Below are 24,885 nucleotides of genomic sequence, written 5' to 3'. Positions count from 1 at the left end.
AGATCCTGGCCACCCCTTAATGTGAATGAATATGGGGTACATTGTAGCCCTACTCACCAAAAAAAGTTCCAAAAAGAAATAAAAACACACCCAGTTTTTGACAATTCCTTTATGAAAAAATAAATGTCTCCAGAAGTAGATCCAACATCAATCCCGACACTCATCGGACCCGAAAAAAAAACCTCCAGCCCCGAAGGCTCTTGCCACCTTCCTGCTGCTCCGGTTGACAGTTCAAAAATGGCTAAGGGGAGGAGTATGCTCCTGGCCAGTGACGTCACATGGGGTGGGGCCACCTGGTGACATCACTGAAGTACTCTTCAGCCTTCCAGATTCCGATAAGCTCCCCGCCCGCAGACCACAACCCCACAGGCCAGGTTAGTGGGGAAGAGGCCCTTGTCCCCATCAACATATGGACAAGGTGCTTTGCAGGGGGAGAGATTGACAGAACCTTGCCCGCCCCAAAGCACCTTTTCCATATTAAGGGCATGGCCTGATATGGTTTGGAGGGGGGGAGAAAGGTCCCCGTCGGATAGTGTCCGCCCTGTACTGCGCAGCGCTTGCGCAGTATGGAGAGCAAAGGAGCCACCAAAAGTCTCCGAACATGAACAGCTGTTGATCAGCTGCATACAGGACAAGCGCAATCAAGACTACATTGTGCCACAAGCTCCTGATGCTGGTGCAACTCTGCAAGATGTGGATGCATACAGAAGAGGCCGCATGATGGACAGAGCTCATACGATGAGGGTGGATTTCTCAAAGGGGCGGATGTATTATTGAGACGCGTGTAAGGGGCGGATGCCTACAGAAGAGGCTGTATTTTACAATGATGGGCAGAGCTAATAAGTTGGGTGTGGTTTTCCCATCAGCATTGCAAAACCCACCCCCAACTTATCAGCTCTGCCCATCATTGTAAAATTATAGCAGACAAAGAAATTGGGACTTTTTAGGTGCAAATCAATTGGAGAAATATCAAAATATAATATATAAAAAATTCCTTTATTTTGAGGAGCAAAATAAGAATTTGCACATTAAAAAATCAGGAAGGGGGGTAGATCCAAAAATGGCAAGTACAATTAGTCACAGTAACACAGCAATGAAAGATGGGCGAAACATGTTGGAAAGTCCATGTATCGGGCTTCCTCAGGGGATGCTGGTCACATACAGAGTACAGGGCCTTAAATATCTCAAAGTATCTGGATAAAGATAGCAATGTGCATGGGTCCCTTGGTCCACACTGCGGGAACCGAGGGACCCATGTACGTTGCTATCTTTATCCAGATACTTTTTTAAAAGTGATCTGAATCTCTGGAGGTGTGTGGCCCCTGGCACTAAACCAGTTGCTGAACCTGCCTTTTTGGTCTTTTTTACCATCTATGGTCACCTTCAGCGCGTGTTTTCTTTGACACAGCAGAAACATCTAGTCATCCCGGCAGTTTTAACATTCCCCCTTTTAGAAGATATAGAAGGCACTGTACTCTGTATGTGACCAGCATCCCCTGAGGAAGCCAGATATATGGACGGAACATGTTGTGAAGTCCATCTTTCATTGCTGTGTTACTGTGACTGTATCTAATTGTACTTGCTATTTTTGTATCTACCCCCCCTTCCTGATTTTTTTGTGTAAATTCTTATTTTGCTCCTCAAAATAAAGGAATTTTTTATATATAATATTTTGACATTTCTCCAGTTGATTTGCACCTAAAAAGTCCCAATTTCTTTGCCTGCTACTATTCTACTTTGGGATGTGGTGCCAGAAACAAACTGTGGGGTTCATGCTCATAAAAACTTCTCTATTGTAAAATTGTAAAAAATTTTTTTTTTTTTTTTTTTTTTTTTTTTTATCTGGTATGTTAAAACACTAAAGCTCTTCTTTTTTTTTTTTTTTTTTCTGTTGAGTTTTACTTTGTGACTCTTAGGCCCCTTTCACAGAGGCTTGTCCGTGTATGGACTCCTTTGCTCAGCAGAGATCGATCCGTTGATCCCCCCGCTGAGCCGACAGATGACAGATCCATCTCCGCTCACTGTGCAGAGATGGACCTGTCAGAGCCCCGCTCTCCTCTATGGGGGATTGGATGAAAACGGACCTCATGTCTGTTTTCATCCGATCTGATTTGCCATATGGATGGAAAATGGTGTTTCCATCCGTCTGAATTTAGCGGATCGGATGTCAACGGACAAGTCACTGCTGACATCTGTCGCTCCATAGACCTACATGGAGTGTCCGTTCAGGTCCACCTACAAAACTGACAGGCGGACCTCAGTGGTTCGCATGTTTGAAAGGGGGCTAAAAAAGTTTTTATGCTGCAGCAAGTGATAATGTATCATCTTTAAGAAAAAAAAATATACATCATAGATTTGTACTTTGTGTATAAAGTTTAAAAAATGGGATTTACGCTTTCATCAGGACAGTAGAATACTCTTAACCTTGTTCCCTTATATGCACCCAGTGAGAATTCTCCCTGCTTGAAACTGTTGATGGCCAGCATCTTCGAGGATGCTAGAGCATTTGGAGAATTTGGGTTTGTTCATCAGGAGCAACGGCTGCTGAGAAACCCGCATTAAGAGACGGGTGGAAAGGTTTCCAAAAGTTTTGTTACATTTTTCTAAAGTTTCTCTCCTCCTGCAGTTAATAGGAAGCTTCCTTCTTGGAGTTGCGAGTCAAGATTCTAACCTGGTGGTTTCCGGGGGAGCACTGGATGCCATTTTTGACGTGTTTGCTGATGGTGATGAAGCCGAGAAGGCTGCTGTAGAGCTAAAGTTACATCAAGCCCTAAAGAAAATTCAGCCAGCATTCAAATCGAAGGTAAAGGCTCATTTAGTTTAATTATGCAATGCTAGCCATATATGCTTGTTCAATGAATTATAGCAGTCAGGAAAAAAAAATTCTGTCTTTATTGATGTCTCATTTCATGCCTTCCCTTTATTGTTTCACATGCCAGCAATGAGCCTGCGGTATTTCCATTTCTGAGTACTTATATTTTCTATTTTACAGCCCAACTCTGAGCAAAGTATCCTTTGCAGTGGGGCTCTGCCCACACTGTAAGCATTAAAGTGGTATTAACACAAAGCAAACATTGTATATTTCGGCTTACCATTTCTTAGATGTGAGTTTTCTTTTTTGGATTTACTTCTATTTTCAGCTAGTGATCAAGCCAGTAAGTCTGTTTTTCAAAAGAGCAAGCTCTCCAGCAGACTGTATCGGTTGCAGAGAAGACACAAACCATTTAGCACCGTAAGGGATGCTTACAATGATCAGATTTTTTCTGTAAAACGAACCATTTCTGCAAAAGGGGGGAAAAAAAAAAAGTGGCTATAACTGCCGCTGGCCAAATCATCTAGTGAAAACGGGGGGAAAAAAGCATAAGAAAACAAAACAGATGCAGCAATGAAATCTAATGATTGATGAGCTGCAATATATTACATTTTTGGTTTTGGGTTTAACGCCGCTTTAATTGCTTGTTTTATGTCCAGGGGAACAATAAAAGAAAATATACTTATCTAAACTTCTGCTCCTCCTTGCAGCCTCTGTACCACTGCATTCTAGTGGTCTAGGGTCCTGGCATCATCAAGACCAGAGCAGGGGCCATAGCCCTGCTGTGGACATGAGGATGCCGAGGGACAGTCCGAAACATGGGGAACGCCATCTGCCAGGGATTGACGGATCAGATAAGTAAAACCATTTCTCCTCTCCCCTGGCCAAAACGAGCTATTAACCCTTGCAGTGTGGGCACAGACTCACTACAGGGGATAATTTATTCTCTGCCTGGAGTTGGGCTTTCAGCAGTGCAGAAAGAGCAGCTAATAAAATGGAGTAATCTATAGCTCACCAGACCAGAGCAAAAGGTTTATTCTCAGTACTCCTGTAAGAATTAATGAGTACTATTTTCAGAAGTTCATAACTGCATATCTGCCACAAGATAGTAGTAGTAGTAGAATTGCAAGGCATTCTTCTGCCATTCAGTGGAACGTTTTCTGAAGGACAGCAAGCTGTCATGTGTGATCCTGTGTAGAAATTGGTAAAACAATGAACTTATTTGTACAGGACATGGCACAGGCAGAATATTCATACACCATAGGTTATAGGCATGTACCTTCAGATGACTGGACACTGGCAAAGCTTTAGAAGACAAACCCCCTGGGTGCCCCCTATAACTTTGCACCACTGTGGAATTTGCCAGATTTGTGCTGGTGTTTGTAGGTGATGGAACTTTTGTCCTTTAGTGAAACTCTCTCGAAAACCACTTGCCCACCATAAAAATGTACCTCACTTCATGACCAGGCAATTTTTGCACTACGCCACTATGTTACTTTAACCACTTGCCACCAAATCATATATCTGGAATGGCATTTGACTTCAAGTGGCTGTACCGGTGTGATGGCTGCAGGTATTTTTTTTTTTTTTAGACACGTCCCCTCTCTCTGCCTACCCAAGCTACTATCGACACATCTGCCGGCTAGTCGGAGATCCATACAAAGTGCCCCTGTCCTCTGTGCTAGCACACAAAGGTGAACTCGTGCGTCGGTCACGCAAACAGCGATCGTCCTAACACATGTGAACAAAAAGTGCCTGAAAATGCCTGGTTTTAAAGTGGTTAACTCACAATTACGCTGTCATGCAGTGCTGTACCCAAATAAAATTTGTTGTTTTTTTTTCCCCACAAATAGAGCTTTCTTTTGGTGGTATTTGATCACCACTGCGTTGTTTGTTTGTTTTTCTGCGCTATAAACAAAAGGCCATTTTGAAGAAAAAAAAATATTTTTACTTACGGCTATGAAACATACAATTTTAAAAATCTAATTTCTAAATGCATTTAGGCCATTATGGTGTGAATACCATTCCTGTGCAAATCACATGTGTTGTCTGGGCGATTCAATTTGAGCCATTCATTTTGTATAGTTAAAATTGATCCGCATCAAATTTTTTTTTCCCACACAGGAATCGGTTTGGGTGATTTGATTCAGGCAATTGCACTGTGTTTTGTGAGATATTTTGGGGTGTCAATGATTTATCATGATTTATCATGGACACCTGCAGCAGATCACATGTATGCCATGTGATTTCAATGCAGTGTGGGAATCGAACAGGATTTGCTGCGTTATCTACATCGCATATATATAAACCAAGGCTAAGGGTCATGTCTCGGTCTTATCCATTCTTATTCAAGGTCTCTGGCTTTGTTCTCCCTTGTAAAAACCCTTCTTCTGTATCTTGCATTAAGCCCCCCCCCCCCCCTTGCAGCACCCTGTGCTTCCTTGGTATCTAAACTTGATTCTCTCTGCCATGCAGAAACCTTCCTTTGAACCTATCAGGGATATGTCCCTAACCTGAAGGATCTCTCATGCAAAGTAGCCGTTTTGGTCGCAATCATGTCTGCCAGACGTGTTTATTAACTGGCTGCCTTTTCCTGTAAACAAATAAAAACTAGCAAACAAACCATGCTTCCAGACTTTCAAAACTGAGAAATAGCAGCTCATCTTATGCAATATACACATCGCTAAAAGAAACCAGGATGTAATCTCTATATATTGCAATGTCTTTACTTCAAAATTCAGTCTTCATACAGAATCCATAAAAACAAGCAGCTGTACAGTTTAAGCATGGCAATGCTCTTCATTATGCAATATTAAGGACCGAGCCTCTTTCTGAGATTTGTTTACAAGTTAAAAACTTTTTTTTTTTTTTTTGCTAGAAAATTATACATTTTTTTTTCGAACACCCTAGAGAATAAAATGGCGGTCATTGCAATACTTTGTGTCACACCGTATTTGCGTGTGATAGAAAATGGCTTCATGTGATTGCTATCCTTGAAAACTTTTTTTTTTTTTTTTAATATTGATGCCAAAATTTCACAATTTCTGCCAGTTTATGCAAACTTTTGAGCATGACTGTATGTATGTGTGTGTGATATAGATATAGAGATGGATAGATTTTTTTAAAACAGCTTACCTGTAAAATCCTTTTCTTTCGATGGACATCACGGGACACAGAGCCTCAGTAGTGCTAGTGCGTTTTCTTCCACCGAGTGAAGACGTAATCACGGCCATTAATCTTTCCTCTAAACCATTAATGGCTGAGGAAAAAAACCTCCTGTGTAATGTATACAGGGGCTGAATTGGCAGAAGCAGGTACAGCCCCTGACCCAGACGGCTCTCCCTGGCTTGCCGTTCCTGGCCCCTCAGAGGGGGAGGATGCTGCAGACGGGGCCCTCAGAACCTGAACGAGATCCCCTAGAGTCTCTGGTTCTTGGGGTGCTTGAACCTCTTCTACCCATAGTGCAAAGCAACAAGGTGGAGGTATCACAAGATGAACACTGACTGCTGAGCTATGTAGTCTGGCTAAAAGCCGTGCTACCCAATGCCCAGTCTGGTGTTACTTTAGTAAATGCTGCTTTGGAGAATGCCTGTGTCCCACCTTACATGCGACCGTCAGCTCTGTGTCCCTCCAGAAGGCTTAGTGCACCTGCAATCAGTGCCTTTAATAGCCTGCAGCCAGTCCTGTGGGCGTCTGAGCACGCTGTGCTGACGCCCCGCCCCCCTCTGTTTTTTGAAAAAACGAGCACTTCCCGCGCTAGCCAACCCTTCTGAACCAACTTGGAGGAGGCTGGGGGAGGAGGGAGAGAGGGCGGTAGTGATGGGCCTGCCCTGTGCAAATGGCGGCGGCCGCGACAGCGGTGAAAATGCGGTGTCTAACCGCCTTACAGATCACCTGCGGCCCCCCCCTAGTCTGAGGGGAGATATCCCTGAGGAGAGCCCCCCATCCATCCAACCTGGAGCCGGCCGGAGGAGCTTGTGCAGCGTCAAACCCCTGAGACAGACATCAGCATGAGAAGGTTTGTGCTCTTGGCAGCCCCCGGTGGTCACAATAGGCATAGCATGCATTTACCTTAAAGGAGAAACCTACTAGAATTAAAAAATTCTGTGGAATCTCCCCTACCTTATCCAGCCGCAGGGTTTGTTGTACAGACCCAATCTTCGCCTCTCACGGTGGGCTCCGTTTGAAAAACCGTCAGACTGAGGCCCCCTACGAATAGGGGGATCCACAGTTCTGGCCCTGTAAAGCACCCGGCTAGAAATTAGGCTAGAAAAACCATTTTCTAATATGCGGGGTCCAGCTCTCTAAAAAGAGAAGCGTTACAGGTAAAGCCTCGTTTCTTCGGACACTAGGCCCGGGTACCATCCAATTCGGCCTAGAAAAGACACTTTGTAATGGATGCGGTTCGCCTGGCCTGCCCCAGTATAGGATATTCCCTTTGGAGCTCAGCACAGGACATCTTTACACGTCCATCACCTAAGACACTGGCGTAAAAACGGGGGAGGGATTATATAGGGGGTTGAACACTGGTTAGGGTGTGCCAGTGTCCAATCACCAGTGATACCTATATAACCCATCAGTAATTACTGAGGCTCTGTGTCCCGTGAAAATAATAAATATATATATATATATATATATATATATTATCTATATCTCTATCACTGTATGTGTGTATGTATAACCTCTGAATCAAATAAGTTTTATCTTCTCCTGTTAAACCGCTGTATGGTCTTGGCCACCATGCTGCAGCTCAGTTTCAGGGTCTTGCCAATCTTCTTATAGCCTAGGCCATCTTTATGTAGAGCAACAATTCTTTTTTTTTTAGATCATCAGAGAGTTCTTTGCCATGAGGTGCCATGGTGAACTTCCAGTGACCAGTATGAGAGAGTGATAACACCAAATTTAACACACCTGAAACCTTCTAACACTAACAAGTGACATGACACCAGGGAGGGAAAATGGCTAATTGGGCACAATTTGGACATTTTTTGGGGGGGCATTTTCAGTTAGGGGTGTACTCACTTTTGTTTCCAGCGGATTAGACATTATTGGCTGTGTGAGTTATTTTGAGGGGACAGCAAATTTACACTGTTATACAAGCTGTACACTCACTACTTTTGAGAGAGAATCCGCCACTCCAGGTGTATACAATCTCAGTTGGAACCGAATAGGAGTGCTAGCCTCGGCCCGCCTGCGTGGAATACTTTGGAAAAAAGAAGAAATGGCTGCACATCCAAAGGTTCCAAAAATGTGCCCTTATTGAAAATCACCAGGATACACCTGGACACCAGATATTTAGTCACGTAGATGTGTTTTACACATCCAAACTGTGCTTAATCATTACAATGACTATGCTAAACGTTGAAGCTTATATAGGACAGCCCCGACATCAACAGGTGATCAGAACAAGAACATCTACTCAACATGATCAGTAATTACATACTAGAAAAAAGTTCTCTATCCTACAGTGAACTGTGTATAAAAAATGCATTGAAGTACATATATCAAAAGGGAATACACATATATAATGAAAAATACAACATTAATGCATATACATATGGTTAAATACATGAATGCATTAATGGGTGGAATAAAAAATTGTGGTTAATTAGATATTATTAAAATTAATGAGCAATGCATAAACAAACCCACAAGGGGCATAATCTATCATATATCGGATTAACGCATATATCATAGCCAACATTGATATATAAATATACATATGTGAAAGAAATTTATTGATTAAAGTACCAAAAAGGAGAGCAAAAGAAAAAACTACCGGAGGGAGGTGTTCTGGATCTTCCATTTACAGACTCTAATACCCTGAGGCTTAAATTTTAAATGGGATGTTAGTCACTTCTTTGAACAGATCCAGTAACACTCGCAACATCACTACCCCTCACTCTTCGATTTCATCGTTTAACTCTTCTTTCTCCTTTTTATGGATGGCTCTGTATGGTGTTTACTAAATTCTCCTGGTAAGCTATAATTGCCTCTAAGAGGCTAAGATATCTGGTGTTACTATCTAGGAATTTGTGAATTCTCTATATTTGACTCCTCGTGTTCTCATTTGGATGTCACCTTTTACAGGCATCTATATAATGGGACATTGATTATACGAGTCCCGATTTATAGAGCTCTTAATTGCACACATTCCACCCTTCTTTTTATTTTTAGGCACATGTGAGTATATGTGCCTTTTTTTTATAATCTGAAGGTTTTGAAAAATGAAAACGTTCTTGAGTGTTCCTTTTTGCCTGCTCATATTAATATATGCATATTTGATAGAGGGCCGGTCCTATGAACACACCTAACGCACTTAAAATCACTGGTTAGTTTACATATACATGTTGACCTAATTGTGTTACACATGTACAGAATTTTAGTGTTTGTATAATATTCTTTATTACTTTGTATAGCATTTAATTTATGTTCATGCTTATGTGCTCCTTTGTGTTCATCACCTTCATGGCACTTCTTTTTTTTTTTTTTATATCACAATTTTTTCTTTCTTTTTTTTTTTCCTTTGTTTTTTTGCTCTCCTTTTTTGGTACTTTAATCAATCATTTCTTTCACATATGTATATTATGTTGGATATGATATATGGGTTAATCCGATATATGTTAGATTATGCCCCTTGTGGGTTTGTTTATGCATTAATTTTAATTATATCTAATTAACCAGAAATTTTTTATTCTACCCATTAATGCATTCATGTATTTATCCATATGTATGTGCATTGATGTTGTATTTTTCATTATATATGTGTATTCACTTTTGATATATATGCTTATATGCATTTTTTTATACACAGTTCACTGTAGGATAAAGCGCTTTTTTCTAGTATGTAATTGATCATGTTGTGTAGCTGTTGCTTGTTCTGACCGTCTAATGCACACCTGTTGATGTCGGGGCTGTCCTATATAAGCTTCAACATTTAGTATAGTCATTGTAATGATTAAGCACAGTTTGGATGTGTGAAACGTGGCTACGTGACTAAAATACCTGGTGCCCTGGTGTATCCTGGTGATTTTCAATAAAGGCACGTTTTTGGAACCTTTTGGATGTGCAGCTATTTCTTCTTTTTCCACTCACTACTTTATATTGTAGCAAAGTGTAATTTCTTCAGTGTTGTCACATGAAAAGATATAATAAAATATTTACAAAAATGTGACGGGTGTACTCACTTTTGTGAGATACTGTGTGTACCACTACATAGGTGTGTTCTGTTCAATAAATTAGATAATAGATCTCATGCACCAGACGTAGCTATTTACATGAGTTTGAAGGAGTGAAAATATACTATGAACATTGGTATGTCCTACTCCTAAGCATCAAAAGGAAATCTCTCTACATTGCCTGGTTGTAGTCAGAACCATTATGCCCGATACACACGATCGGATTTTCCGACAACAAATGTTGGATGTGACTTGTTGGCAGAAAATCTGACTGTGTGTATGCTCCATCAAACATTTGTTGTCGGACTCTCCGCCAACAAATGTTGGCTAGCAGGTTCTCAAATTTTCCGCCAACAAATGTTGTTTGTCGGACTTTCCGATCATGTGTACACCTCAAGTCTGTCGGACAAAAGTCCACGCATGCTCAGAATCAAGTATGAGCCGAAGATATAACTAGCGTTCGTAATTGGAGATATCACGTACGTCACTACGTTCGTAATTGTTGGCCAACATTTGTTGAACTGTGTGTATGCAAGACAAGTTGGAGCCAACATCCTTCGAACAAAAATCCACGGTTTTGTTGTCGGAAAGTCCAATCGTGTGTACGGGGCATAAGAGTATACCTCAAGGCTACTGCTCCAGACTAAGAATACTCACTTTGTCCTCTTCTTTGGACCTTGCAAGGGACACCCTGCCTCAAAATCCACCATTTCATGGTGGATACAAAATTTGATTGCAAGAGGTTACATTCTCGAAGAGAACTCTCTTCTTGCACTTTAAGGTGCTTATCCCACCAAATTGGTGGGTGTTTCCTGGGCATTTCAGCACCAAGCCTCTGTAGCCTAGCTGTGTAAGGCCGCCACGTTGAAGATGCCTATAACCCACAGCGGTTGATTTACTAAAACTGGAGAGTGCACAATCTGGTGCAGCTCTGAATAGAAACCAATCCGCTTCCAGGTTTTTGTTTATTTATTTATTTTTTTTGTGAAAGCTTAATTGAGCAAGCTGAAGTCAGAAACTGGTTGGCTACCAATCACATCTGCACCAAATTTCGCACTCTCCAGTTTTAGTAAATCAACCCTTTGTATGAATATTCTGCCTGTGCCGTGTACTGTATTCCAAGATATGGAATTTTATATTGTGTTAAAATTTCCTCTTATTGCAGATCAAGATCAGATCTTGAGCAAGCCGATTTTCAAATATTTGAAAATACAAGCTTATCTGTCAAATATGGTTTAATTGTGGAGTTTACAACCCTGTGCTGTTTTAATATTGGCCCATATGCCTGTCAACATCTCCCCAGTATTTGAGGGGGAAAAAAAAAGTTGCAAACAATAGCTATTTATTGATTACAGGTACTTGTATAGCGCAATTGACGCATGGCTTTACATATACAGTGGATGTAAAAAAAATCCACACACCCCTGTTAAAATGTCAGTTTTCTGTGATGTAAAATAAAGACAAAGATAAATCGTTTCGCAACTTTTTCAACCTTTAACCGGTTCCCAACCATGTCACGCATATATACTGCGGCACAATGGCTCTCTTGGGCGAAATCCCGTACCGGTACGCCCTACCCTTTTTCGGCCACCAGAGCGCGTGCCCGCTGCACGGCGGGGGACCCGATACGTGTGGCAGGCGGCGATCGTGCCGGCCACGCATGAGCACCAGCACGGGGATGTGTGTGTGTGTGTGTGTGTGTGTGTGTGTGTGTGTGTGTGTGTGTAAACACACAAATCCCTGTGCTTTCAGAGGAGAGGAGGCATATCATTTGTTACTACTAAGTAGGAAAAATGATCTATCTCCTCTCCTAGTCAATCCTATCCCAATATAGTTAGAACACAGTGAGGGAACACACAATTAACCTCTTGATCGCCCCCGAGTATTAACCCCTTCCCTGCCAGTGACATTTAAATAGTAATCAGTGCATTTTTATAGCACTGATCGCTGTATAAATGCCAATGGTCCCAAAAAAGTGTCAAAAGTCTCCGATCTATTTGTCGCAATGTCGCAGTACTGCTAAAAATCGCAGATCACCACCATTACTAGTAAAAAATAATAAAAACTCCATCAATCTCTCCCGTAGCTTGCAGACGCTATAAATTTTGTGCAAACCAATCAATATACGCTTAGTGTGATTTTTTTATTTTGTTTTTTTAACTGATGAAGAAATTGTTTTTAAAAAAAAAAAAAAAATTGGGGGAATATTTCTTATTGCAAAAAGGTAAAAATATTGTCTTTTTCTTCTCATGATTATCTACTCACATGTTCTGTGTAATAAGTCCGCCTGTGTCCGATTTCGTTGTAAAGAATAACTTATAAAATTCACTGAAGGCGGTTTCCATCTTCATTGTGGGCATTTGAAGCCCACAAGCATGTATTTCCTGGATGCGGTGAATGCTGTGCTCCCAGCATTCACCGAGATGTTGTGATGACGCTATTGCACAATGCATGCTGGGAAGCCTGAGACTAGCTCCCAGGGGACTGTGGGAGGTCTGGGAGAGGCTAGAAACATGCCTACTCCTATGGGAGGAAAACCAGGAAGTGCTAAGAAGATTAGAAAAAAAAGGTAATTACGGCGATTTTAATTTTTTTACACAGCATGTCAGCTTTTAGGCAAGGAAGAGAATGCATAGAGATAATGTTCAAAATTTGGGTGGAACCCTGCTTTAAACTAATACTTTGAAGCACCTTTTGATTTTATGAAAGCACTCGGTCTTTTTGGGTGTCAGTCGATCAGCATGGCACATCTTGATTTGGCAATGATTGCCTACTCTTTGCAAAAACACTCCAAATCTGTCAGATTGTGAGGTCATCTCCTGTGCACAGCCCTCTTCAGATCACCCCACAGGTTTTCAATTGGATTCAGGTCTGGGCTCTGGCTGGGTCATTCCAAAACTTTAATCTTCTTCTGGTGAAGCCATTCCTTGTTGATTTGGGTCGTCATGCTGCAAGATGAAGTTCTTCATGTTCAGCTTTCTAGCAGAAGCCTGGAGGTTTTGTGCCAACATTGTCTGGTATTTTGAACTGTTAATTCCCTCCACCTTTTGAGTAATGCCCCCGTTTCAGCTGAAGAAAAACAGCCCCAAAGCATGATGCTGCCACCACCATGCTTCTTTCGGTGATGTGCAGTTTTGTTTTTCAGCAAACATATCTTTTGGAATTATGGCCAAAAAGTTCAACCTTGGTTTCATAAACCATAACACATTTTCCCACATGCTTTTGGGAGACTTCAGATGTATTTTTGCAAAATTTAGCCGGGTTTGGATGTTTCTTAAGAAAAGGCTTCCGTCTTGCCGCTCCACCCCATAGCCCAGACATATGAATATTACGGGAGATTGTCACATGTACCACACAGTCAGTACTTGCCAGATATTCCTGCAGCTCCTTTAATGTTGCTGTAGGCCTCTTGGCAGCCTCTCTGACCAGTTTTCTAACTCGTCTTTTCATCAATTTGGAGAGATGTCCAGTTCTTGGTAATGTCACTGTTGTGCCATATTTTCTCCACTTGATGGTTGCTGTCTTCACTGTGTTCCATGGTATATCTTATGCCTTGGAAATTCCTTTGTACCCTTCTCCTGACTGATACCTTTTAACAATGAGATTCCTCTGATGCTTTGGAAGCTCTCTGCGGACCATGGCTTTTTCTGTAGGATGCGACTAGGAAAATGTCAGGAAAGACCTGCTAGAACAGCTGACCTTTAGTTGGGGTTAATCGGAGGCACTCTCCAGTTATAAGAGGGTGTGCACACTTATGCAACCACATTATTTTATTTTTCTATTTTTACCCCCCCCCAAATAAGATTTCAGTTTGTTTTGAAATTGAGTTGCACAGTTTTACAGGTCACATTAAATTTGGAAAAAGTTCTGAAATTATTTATCTTTGTCTCATTTTTTTACATCACAGAAACCTGACATTTTAACAGGGGTGTGTAGACTTTTTATATCCACTGTATTGCACATTCACATCAGTCTCTGCCCTCAAGGAGTTTACATTCTAAGGTCCCTAACTCCATGTTCATTCACATATGAGGGCCAATTAGACAGGATCCAATTAACGTACCAGCATGTCTTTGGAGTGTGAGAGAAAACCCTAGTACCCGGAAGAAACCCGCACAGGGAGAACATGCAAACTCCAGGTAGTGCCGAGGTTGGGCATTAATCTCAGTTTTCAAAAGACAAGCCTGGTGCGTGTGTTTGTTCAGACCTCTGTGCTAAAGTCCACAAATAAAGTAGTTTTTTAAAATGCTGCTTCAGTGTGGTAAATAGTCGGTCCTTAGAAAGATGTAATGGTGTAATCCACACCACTCGATATTGAGATGATTATAGGTTAAAGAAAAGAATAAAAGTCCGGTGCTAACTCAAATATAAATCAGTAAAGATCAATATACAACTGTGTGTTCATTCAGTCCAAAAATAATAATCCACAGTAAAAAAGAATATCCTCAAACACCGTGATACAATAAGATATGTGCAGTGGCAAATAATCGTTTTAACTGTGCTCCACCATCCCTCGTGTGTGTGAGAAATGCACACTCCGATAACTAAATTACACAAGCCTTGTAAGAATCAGATTCATTGGGTATCCCTGTGTATCTGAAGAGGGTCTAAGCTCGGGGTAAATCTCCTTAATCATATGTACCAAAGAAGCTCGGGAGAGGCAAAGTAAATATAGCACAATAAGTTTACTAGTTTGCAACAAAAGTCCCAGCATAAGAATAGCAAATGTGCACTTACATTTTAAGGTGCAATGAGTCAGCACCAACATGTACAGCCAGCCTGGTACAAAAAAATAGTCTCTCCAAGTTGCGGCGTGCGTTCCACAGCACCGGAGGTTGGAACCATGAAAGAAGTAAGTGACATAGATATGGGCGGACGCGCAGCCTCAGTGCATTTCGTGATCAACAAGTCATCGGGACATGACCCGCAGCTTGAAATAACATTACAACGCTGCTGTACATATTGGTGTCTCACCCTTACAATAACCATATATAGGCAAAGTAGAGACACTTAACCTCTTCCCATACGGGCCAATTCTGACACTTCACTCCTACATGTAAAAATCATCATTTTCTTTCTAGAAAATTACTCAGAAACCCCGAACATTATTATATATGTTCTTTTAGCAAAGACCCTAGGGATTACAATGGCGGCCATTGCAACTTCTTATGTCATGTGATATTTGCACAGCGATTTTTCAAACAGTTTCAATTTTCAAGTTAAAGCCCAATTTTTTTTTTTGTATAATGTAAAAGATGTCACAACGAGTACATAGATACCTGACCTGTCATGCTTTAAAATTGCGCACACTCGTGGAATGGCGCCAAACTTCGGTACCTAAAAATTTCCATAGGCGACGCTTTAACTTTTTTTTACAGGTTACATGTTTAGAGTTACAGAGGCCTTGGGCTAGAATTGTTGCTTTTGCTCTAAAGCACGCGGCAATACCTCACATGTGTGATTTGGCTGCCGCTTACATATGTGGGCATGACTTCCATATGCGTTCGCTTCTGGGCACGAGCACAAGGGGACGGGGGTGCTTTACATTTTATTTATTTATTTTTCTTATTTTTTTTTTATTCTTTATTTTACTTTCATTTTTTTTTTTTACACTTTCTTTAAAAGAAAAAAAAATGATCGCTTTTATTCCTATTACAAGGAATGTAAACATCCCTTGTAATATGACTAGTGCGTGACAGGTCCTCTTTATGGCGACATGTAGGGTCAATAAGACCCCACACCTCTCCTCCAGGCCGAAAAGGCTGAGATAAAAAAAAAAAAAAACTCTCTCAGCCTTTCCAGCCGTGTCCTTGGCTTTGTTTACTTCCGCCGGCCCGGACATAACAACCCGCCCCGGCCTCCAAGGGTCATAGAGATGACGGGACCATCTGATCACTAGAAACCTTTATGCTAAACTTCCGGCGGCAACCGATTCATTCTCCGGCTCACCGATCTCATGGGTGAGTCGAAAGAAGCACCGGTAGGAGGGGGGGATATCCCCACCCACTGCCTGTAAGAACAATCAAGTGGCTGAACTAACGCTATGATATTACGGTGCACAGAATCGCTGACGAAAAAAGATATCTGGATGATGGCTGTAGCTGCAGGCATTTTGCATATATCCCCACTCAAAGTACATGACGTACAGCTGGAAGTGGTTAAAAAAAATTAACAAATCCATTTAATCATTTAAAAATTTAAAAAATCACAGAACTCAATTAGGTAGGATGATCCCTCAGTCCAGTGATATAATTGACTTGGTTAAAATGAAATAAGAAAACTATATAATAATTTAATTTTCCATAACAATATTAGATCAATCAATTCACATACAGCACATCTATATTGCCATCAAGTGGCCAAACAGTGTGCATGCATATATTGATCCACCAACAGTCTCACAATCCTACACAATGGTTTTGGTGATACAGAGAATATTTGACATTTAGACTAAATAAGTTAAGAAATATATATATAATGGTCAGGGTTTTAAAAGGGGACGCGTCAGCCTTTATTAGTCCAGGGGTAACTTGGAGGCTTTGTTAATCACACAGGAATTGGCCATAACCAACGAGCCCCCAACCCGATGTGAAAAAACCATAATTGGAGATGTAGCAATTTAAATCTATATCTCTGAGTCCTGATGGAAACAAAGTATCCACCAGGTCCCATTCTGAGAAATTTGTCTACAAAGATCACTTCCTCTCCAATGTCTGTATCAGTGTTGCCAACCGTCAGTATTTTTACTGGCAGCCAGTAAAAAATGGGCACTTTTCTCCTGCCAGTAAATACCAGTAAGAGGAAAAGGTTGCCAGTAAAAAAATATGGCTGTGACACTTGGCTCAGAACTGTGCATGCGCAGCTCAGGCCTGGAGCCGACCGAGAATATCCAAGTGCCTGCTATAGTGTGTTCGAGCAGTGCCGGCGGGGGGCGGGTCAGGTGGAGGAGGTGTCTGAGTGTGTCGTGAGATTTCATGGTGCAAGGGAGCCAAGCCGAGTGGCCGGAGCCTTGTGTGTGGGTCTGCAGGATGGGATTAAAGCAAGCCAGGAGCAGGACTATCTGTGCTGTTTGGACTGGAGGGGACTGAAAGGACCACCTGGCATAGAGAGAGAATGTCACTGTGACTCAGAAGGGGGCGTGTCCCGTCAGTGATCTGTGCTGCTGCACACTGCTGTCAGTATCACTTTGAGAGTCAATTTCATGTGTGCATCACCCATTCTAATGTATTACCCTCCTGAGTCCTGTCCCTGAGCTACTTACTATGCTTTTTGCCTTAATATCTACCCTAAATCACATTGCTAATTGCATGTTGTACTTATTTGTAGCCTAAATACTGAAATTTGCCCTTAAAAGTGTAATTGTGTAACTTTTGAAACTGCCAGCATAAAATTGGCTGTGCCAGTAAATTTTGGGTGTCATGTCAGTAAATTTCAATCTGGTAGGCTGGCAACACTGGTCTGTACACCTTATCTATACCGACAAAACTGAGGACAGATTGGCCCCTATTGTGCATCTTTTTAAAATGACTGGACACACTGTTTGATACAACCTTTTTGATATTAACATGTTCGTTTATCCTTTTAAATGGAGGTCTAGTAGTTCTACCTACGTATTTTAACCCACACGGACACAACAGCAGATAGGTTACACATTTAGTATGGCACGTGATAAATTTGTTAATATCACAATTTCGTCCTGTAGTGCCATTTAAATTTTCTACCTTCCTTCTTTTGTCACTAGCGGTTCTACAGGAAATACACCTGCCACATCTAAAAAAGCCTTTTCTCTCCAAGAAAGTAGTAGGTCTTTTAGGAGGATCTAAAACATTTTTGGCTATTCTATTACGTATTCCAGGAGCTTTTCTATATATAAAAGCTTTTTTGAGAGTATTTTGTTCAAAAGTGGAATCTTTCAACCGAATCAGCCAGTATTTACGTATAATTTTTTTTCTACGCTTTTATATTGGGTATGGTAATCTGTGATGAAGGCCATATCGACTTATTTTTCCTTTTTTGGTTTCGGTGTTAAAACTAATATTTCTTTCCAATCTCATCTAATTTTTTTATTAGATCTTTTATTTTATATCCCTTCTTTTTAAACCTTTTTATGAGTTTATCTGATTGAGAAAGATCATCCTTTTTTTATCGTGACAATTTCTTTTAACTCTTATGAACTTGCCTTTAGGGATGGCTCCAATCCATCTAGGGTGGTAACAAATCCTAGTGGATACGTAAATTTCTGTCTTCATCTTTGAAATAAGTGCAAGTGCACACTTAGAATTATACAAGAGAGATATTTAAGTCTAAAAACTGAATAACCTCTAAATTCCAATTTGCTGTTTAATGTTAGAGTTCTTAGCTTCATTAAATAGGAATACTTAAGTCTTTCCTCAGAACCCCTTCACAACACCAGGATGTCCTCTATGAATCTACAGTAAAATCCTCGCCCTGGCCAGGGTCCCGGGAAAACCTCTTCTTCCTCCCATTTATTTAAAAAAATGTTTGCTATACTCAGTGCGTACCTCGCCCCCATAGCCACACCATTTGATTAAAATGCTCCCCCTGGTGCCAAAATTAGTTATTGAACATTGCCATGTCCAATCCATCCAAAATTAGTTGGACCTGCTCTTGTTTAATATCTGAGTATTTATGGAAGGCCCATTCAGCTGCGTTTATGGCATCTTTCTGTCTAATATTAGTGTGCAATGACTCCACATCTACTGTGGAGTCATCAACCTCCTGTTCCTGTACTAGGGAAATAATATCTTGGCTATCCTTTACAAAAGCCTGCCCTTTGTTGCCAATGGTTGGAGGTAGATAACCAGATATTCACCCAACCGGGAATACAATGAATCAATCCCACTTAAGATAGGCCTCCCAGTGGTTTTTCTTTTTCTTTATGCTTCTTGGGTAATTGATAGATCACTGGTAATCGTGGTGCTTTTTGGGCAAAGGTATTTCACCTCCTTTTTATTGAATATCTTATGCTCTTGTCCTTTTTCTATCCAGTCATTTTAAGCTTTTTCTTTAGTTTCAATGTAGGGTCACCTTTTAAATTTCTTTGTTTCTTTATCCCCAAGGATTCTCTGCATCTCTGCCTCGTAATCCGCTTTACTTAGAATCACTAACCCCCCCCCCCCCCCTTTTGTCTGATGGTCTAATTACTATCCCCTTTTTCTTCTCCAACTCTCTAATAGCATACATTTCATCTTTATTCATTTTTTTTTCTTGCACACCGTTTACATTTTTATTTCATGCTGTACCATATTTTTAAGAATTTCAACATGTTTATTAGAGGTTTAGAGGTAGACTTTTTGGATTAAAACTGGATTTGTTTTTCAAATTGCTATGTATAAAACCTCAATTTTCTCTTTACATTCCTTTTCACTAAAAAAAAAAAAAAAAAAAATATTAATTTTCCTTGAAAATGTCTGTCTATATACAATTCAAATTTTTCCAAAATTTAGCAGGGGCATATTTCAGGCCCTTCTTGAGAACCAGTAGTTCTTACTTTTGAAAAATGAACCCCTGCAAGATTAAAGATACCTGTATCTAAGCTGCTCTTTTTCTTTCTTTCGCGCGCCTCTACATCCTCTTTCTTCTCTAGCTCCTTGTGTGTTTAGGGTATACTGAGGTGGGCGGTATGACTCTTTCCACCCCCTCCATTCCCCCTGTTGTTAGTGGGGTCTGAAAAAAACCCTGCCTCGTTTCTTGGTGGGGATCTTTCTCTATTCACATATTCCGGTGGGGGTCTTTCACACAGAGGGGATTACCTTTTAGAATGTATTTACACCATAACTATATCCAACATCATCTCCTTGGTAATTGAACCGATTCACCCCTTATCTAGCATAATTGGTATGCCCTCTACTAACTGTTGAGCTGGTGCTTGTTCTTGGTGCCTATTTGAGTCACTGGTACTAGACGGCCCCCCTCTTCCATTTGAGGGACCCATCACTCTTTCTGGTGATGATTCTCTCGACAGTAAAACTTCTGGGTCATCCTGCCAATCCTATAACTTTGCCTCCTTATATTGTTTCAAATCTCTCTGCTATTTTTTGATGTTTCTTTTTAATTGCTAGTGATTTTTTTAAGGTGTCCTTCCAACTGTTGAGCTTTTGTTTTATACTCTTCCATGTCTAAATGTGGTGCCATTACCTCTTTCAATTGTTACATAGTTAGTAAGGTTGAATAAAGACACTAGTCCATCCAGTTCAACCTAAGTGAGTGTGGGTGTGTCTACAATTGTCCCTATCCCTGTACATTGTGTCCCATTTAAGATGCTCATCTATTATATATTATTTAATGTACCCATATGGTGCCGTCAATTTACGCAGCTCTCCACACATGCATCGCACACTCACATCGGTCCCTACCCTCAAGGAGCCCACAATTCAAGGTCTCCAACTCACATTCATATACTAGGGCCAATTTTGGACAGAAGCCAATTAACCTACCAGCATGTCTTTGGAGTGTGGGAGGAAACCGGAGTACCCGGTGGAAACCCGCGCAGGCACAGGGAGAACATGCAAACTCCAGGCAGGTAATGTCCTGGTTGGAATTTGAACCAGCGACCCTTTTTACTGCTAGGCGAGAGTGCTAACTACTATACCACTGTGCCACCAATGTGATGATCTTATTTTCTAGAATTCTTAATTAGATTTTCCTTCTATCAACAATCAAGCCAATAAGCTTTGTTCATATTGATTGAAAAACTGGTACCAGTCCTTCATCAATTTTAGATCTTCCAGCCCGTCATTGGGGCCATCTAAGGCTCTTTAGTATAATTTTTTTTCTTCCATATACTGTTCTAACGTACTAATATCTCACCAGGATCTCACTTTTTCTCCATAGTGTGTTTAAGTTGAGTAAAGGCTTTATCTATATCAAGAATAGTTTCAGAATTAAGTGAAAAAACTTCAATGTTCGTGTTTAAATGCCGACCCTTCCCCTTTTTAAAATCCGACCATTATATGTATTAACTTATTTAATCTAAGTTTCAAATATTTTCTGTATCACTAAAACCATTGTGTAGGATTGTGAGACTGTTTGTGGATCAATATATGCATACCAGTACACTGGCAACTTGGTGGCAATATAGATGTGCTGTATGTGAATTGATTGATCTAATATTATGGGGGAAAAAATAATTTATTATTTAGTTCTTATTTCATTTTAACTAAGTCAATGATATCACTGGACCGAGGGATCGTCCTGCCTAAATGAGTCCAATATAAAGAAAAAAGAGAAAGGTCTGGTGTCCCCAGTAACACACTTCCATCCCTATAACATATAGTAAAACAAAGGATTTGCCCTGGGACTTTAAATGAAGTGGGTACCGTTTCCGCCAGTAAACATAACTGTAGTAAATACAGTATATGGTTTATTCAAGTAAAATTGTTTACATGCATAGATAACACCAACAGTTGCCAAAAAAAAAAAATAGAGAGATATCTCTCGCTCGCTCGCTCGCTCGCTCGCTCGCTCTCTCTCGCTCTCTCTCTCTCTATATATATATTGGTACATGGATGTAATAGCAGTCATAGCACACGGGCATCATACTACCCCACTAGTTTCACAAGATACAGCTCGCTCTTCAGGGGTGGATGTGTGTAACATTGTACCACTGAGCTTGACCATGGCTACAGGTGTGCGGTTCCAAGATAGCGGCAGCAGGTGCCTCACCAGGGAGCTGAGGGGGCGAAGTCAGATGGGGCCAAACGGCCAGCAGGCATGGCATAGGTGTAGTGATGTAACCCTAGAGACCTCGTTAGTTCATAAAGAGTGTAGGGTGAGTGTGGTGAATATCTTGAATATAAGGGTAATGAGACGCAGCAGGCAACCTCCACAGCTGTGTATGTCCTCAATGAAGAGTGAAATTAAAAACAATCCTTTGTTGGTAATGACAGCTTCAAGACGCCTCCTGTATGGAGAAACTCGTCGCATGCATTACTCGGGTCTGATTTTGGCCCAGTTTTCCACACAATCTTCAAATCTTTAAAGCGGAGTTCCACCTAAAAATGGAACTTTCGCTTATCTAGTTCCTCCCCCCCCCCCCCTCCGGTGTCACATTTGCCACCTTTCGGGGGGAGAGGGGAGCAGATACCTGTCTAATACAGGTATTTGCTCCCACTTCCAGCGATAGCTCACCACAGAATCTGCGGCGATCTACGCCATGTCCAGCTCCTCCTCCGTCCCCCACGCTGTCTTCTAGGAGACACACAGATCCCAGAAGACAGCAGGAACCAGTCAGGACACACAGTGCGACTCACGCATGCGCAGTAAAGAACTAGGCTGTGAAGCCGCAAGACTTCACTTCCTGATTCCCTTACTGAAGATGCCGGCGCCTCCACCCGGGAGTCGGGGGACGGGTTGGCTTCAGGTGAGGACATCACGGGCGCCCTGGACAGGTAATTTTAAAAGTCAGCAGCTGCAGTATTTGTAGCTGCTGACTTTTATTTTATTTTTTTCAGCGAAACTTTGCTTTAAGGTTCCATGGGTCTCTTCTGTGAACTCTAATCTTTAGTTCTTTCCATAGATTTTCTGTTGGATTTAGGTCAGGTGATTGGCTAGGCCATTCTAGCAGCTTTATTTTCTTTCTTTGAAACCAATTGAGCGCTTCCTTGGCTTTGTGTTTGGGATCTTTGTCTTGCTGAAATGTCCACCCTTGTTTCATCTTCATCATCCTGGTAGATGGCAGCAGATTTTTATCAAGATTGTCTTGGTACATTTTTCCATTCATGCTTCCTTCAATGACATGAAGTTTGCCAGTACCGTATGCTGATAAACAGCCCCACACCATGATGTTCCCACCTCCAAACTTCACTGTTGGTATGGTGTTTTTGGGGTGAGTGCCATTTGACCTCCTAACGTAGTGTGTATTATGGCATCCAAAGAGTTAAATTTTGGTCTCATCTGACCAGACTATATTCTCGCATTTCTGTTCACAGGCTTGTCTAAATGTTGTGCAGCAAACTTTAAATGAGCTTCAACATGCTTTTTCTTCACCAATGGAGTACTTGCTTGGTGAGCGCGCATACAGGCCATGGCGGTTGAGTGCATTACTTAATTTTTTTTTTTTAAACAATTGTACCTGCTATTTACAGGTCTTTCTGAAGCTCTCCACAAGTGGTCCTTGGATAACTCTTCTGATAATTCTTTTAACTCCTCTGTCAAATCTTCCGAGGAGCAACTGGTCGTGGCCGGTTTTTGGTGAAATTATGTTCTTTCCACTTCCAGGATTATGGCCCCTACAGTGCACACTGGAACATTCAGAAGTTTAGAAATCCTTCTTTAACCAATGCCATCAGTATATTTTGCAACAATAAGATTACAAAGGTCTTGAGAGGGCTCTTTGCTTTTACCCATCATGAGATGTTTCTTGTGTGACACCTTGTTAATGAGACACCTTTTTATAGGCCATCAGTTGAGACTGAACTAGCTGATATTAATTTACACTGACAAGGTGCAGGATTGCTTTTTAATTACTGATAGATTTCAGCTGGTGTCTTGGCTTTCCATGCCTTTTTTAACCTCCCTTTCTTCATGTGTTCAATACTTTTTCCCTGTGTCATTCCATTTTATTTGTCATAACTTAATTTCTGAGCTTATTTGTTTTCTTTGTATGGATTGCATGGTTTGTTACTGACATGTAGTGAAAATTTTGAAATGTCAATAGTACCTTTTTAGAATATATTTACCTGAAAAAAAAATTGGTAAAAATGGTGACGTCTTCAATACTTATTTTACCCGCTGTATATTATAGATAGCTGTGTACTCTATTCTCCCAGAAATTTGTAAGAAGCTAACCGATAATAAAACCCTCTGGCACCCAAAACCAAAAACTGAAATCCAGTATGTATGGACTCCCCTTTTTAGAAGTAGAGCAAAGTATTTTAATTTGCAACAAGCTCATCAAATGTAAACTTTTTAGCTATTGTGCAACATCTATGCTAATTTTACTCCTTTTTATTTATTTTTTTTTAACAGATAAGGAAAGAAGGCAAAGAGAAATATAGTACAGACCAGTTGTGCGTCCTGGACAATGTCAGAACGAATCTCAGACGTTTCATTTTCTACCTACAAACTGTGGAGAAAAAACTTAAAGGCTAATTGAAAACAAGCTGCATTTTCATAGAAAAAGGTTACTCATACATTTGGGACTATGGAGAAGTGCATCTCTCCCTTTTTTAAAGCCCATGAAAACTTAATAAATTATTTTGTTCCTTGACTTAGGCAAAATTACATATTTTCGAATGTCCTGCGGCATTGGCTGCCATTTTTATATAAGGTTTATTTGGTATAAGTAATTTTGATAATCTCTGATATATTTGGTTCAAAATACTGTAAACCGCATAATCTTTAATTGTGATCATGTCATATGGTTCAGCTTGTAGTACAGAAACCAAATTACCTTTAATCACAACTTATTTAAGTTGTAAAAAAAACATGGTTACACCTTTTTAAAAATGGTATAATGGCCACTGTCTGCCTATAAAATCCTCATGTTTCTGTGCAGCCAACCCTTGGTTAATCCCTATCTCCCTATACCAGTGAAAAGCAAGCAGTGTTTTTCAGCTCTTGTGGAACTACAAGATCCAGAATTTTTTGCCAGCCAAATAGTATGTAAGGTCTTCCCGATCTGGCAAGATATGCTGGGACTTGTAGTACCTGTTCACACAGAAACAGAAGTCCTGCTGGTTGTTTAGTTCCACTTTAAATTTGAATATCATGCACATTTTTTGATCCAGTGCTTGTTTGTTCCTTAATATGTATCTTTCATTTTTCCTTTATCGCATATCTGTCAGCTCTCAGAACATTCTTAGTAATGCTTTTACATACAGTATCTCACAAGTGAGTACACCCCTCACATTTTTGTAAATATTTTATTTATTA

General features: G+C 40.7%; 1 protein-coding gene across 1 annotated transcript in view; it reads left to right on the top strand.

The window, feature by feature from the left end:
• The window catches only part of HEATR3 (HEAT repeat containing 3), a 121,468-nt gene extending 97,248 nt beyond the window's left edge, over positions 1-24,220 (top strand). Inside the window, exons 14-15 of the mRNA XM_073604998.1 lie at positions 2,627-2,803; positions 23,980-24,220. Of these exons, the coding sequence (XP_073461099.1) occupies positions 2,627-2,803; positions 23,980-24,102 (300 nt within the window). The 3' untranslated portion in view covers positions 24,103-24,220. The remainder of the gene's footprint in view (positions 1-2,626; positions 2,804-23,979) is intronic.
• Positions 24,221-24,885: the final 665 nt, after the last annotated feature.

This window comes from Aquarana catesbeiana, linkage group LG11 (genome assembly GCF_042186555.1).
Source record: "Aquarana catesbeiana isolate 2022-GZ linkage group LG11, ASM4218655v1, whole genome shotgun sequence".
NCBI classification, from domain to species: domain Eukaryota; kingdom Metazoa; phylum Chordata; class Amphibia; order Anura; family Ranidae; genus Aquarana; species Aquarana catesbeiana.
This window is presented reverse-complemented; position numbering and strand designations above follow the sequence as displayed.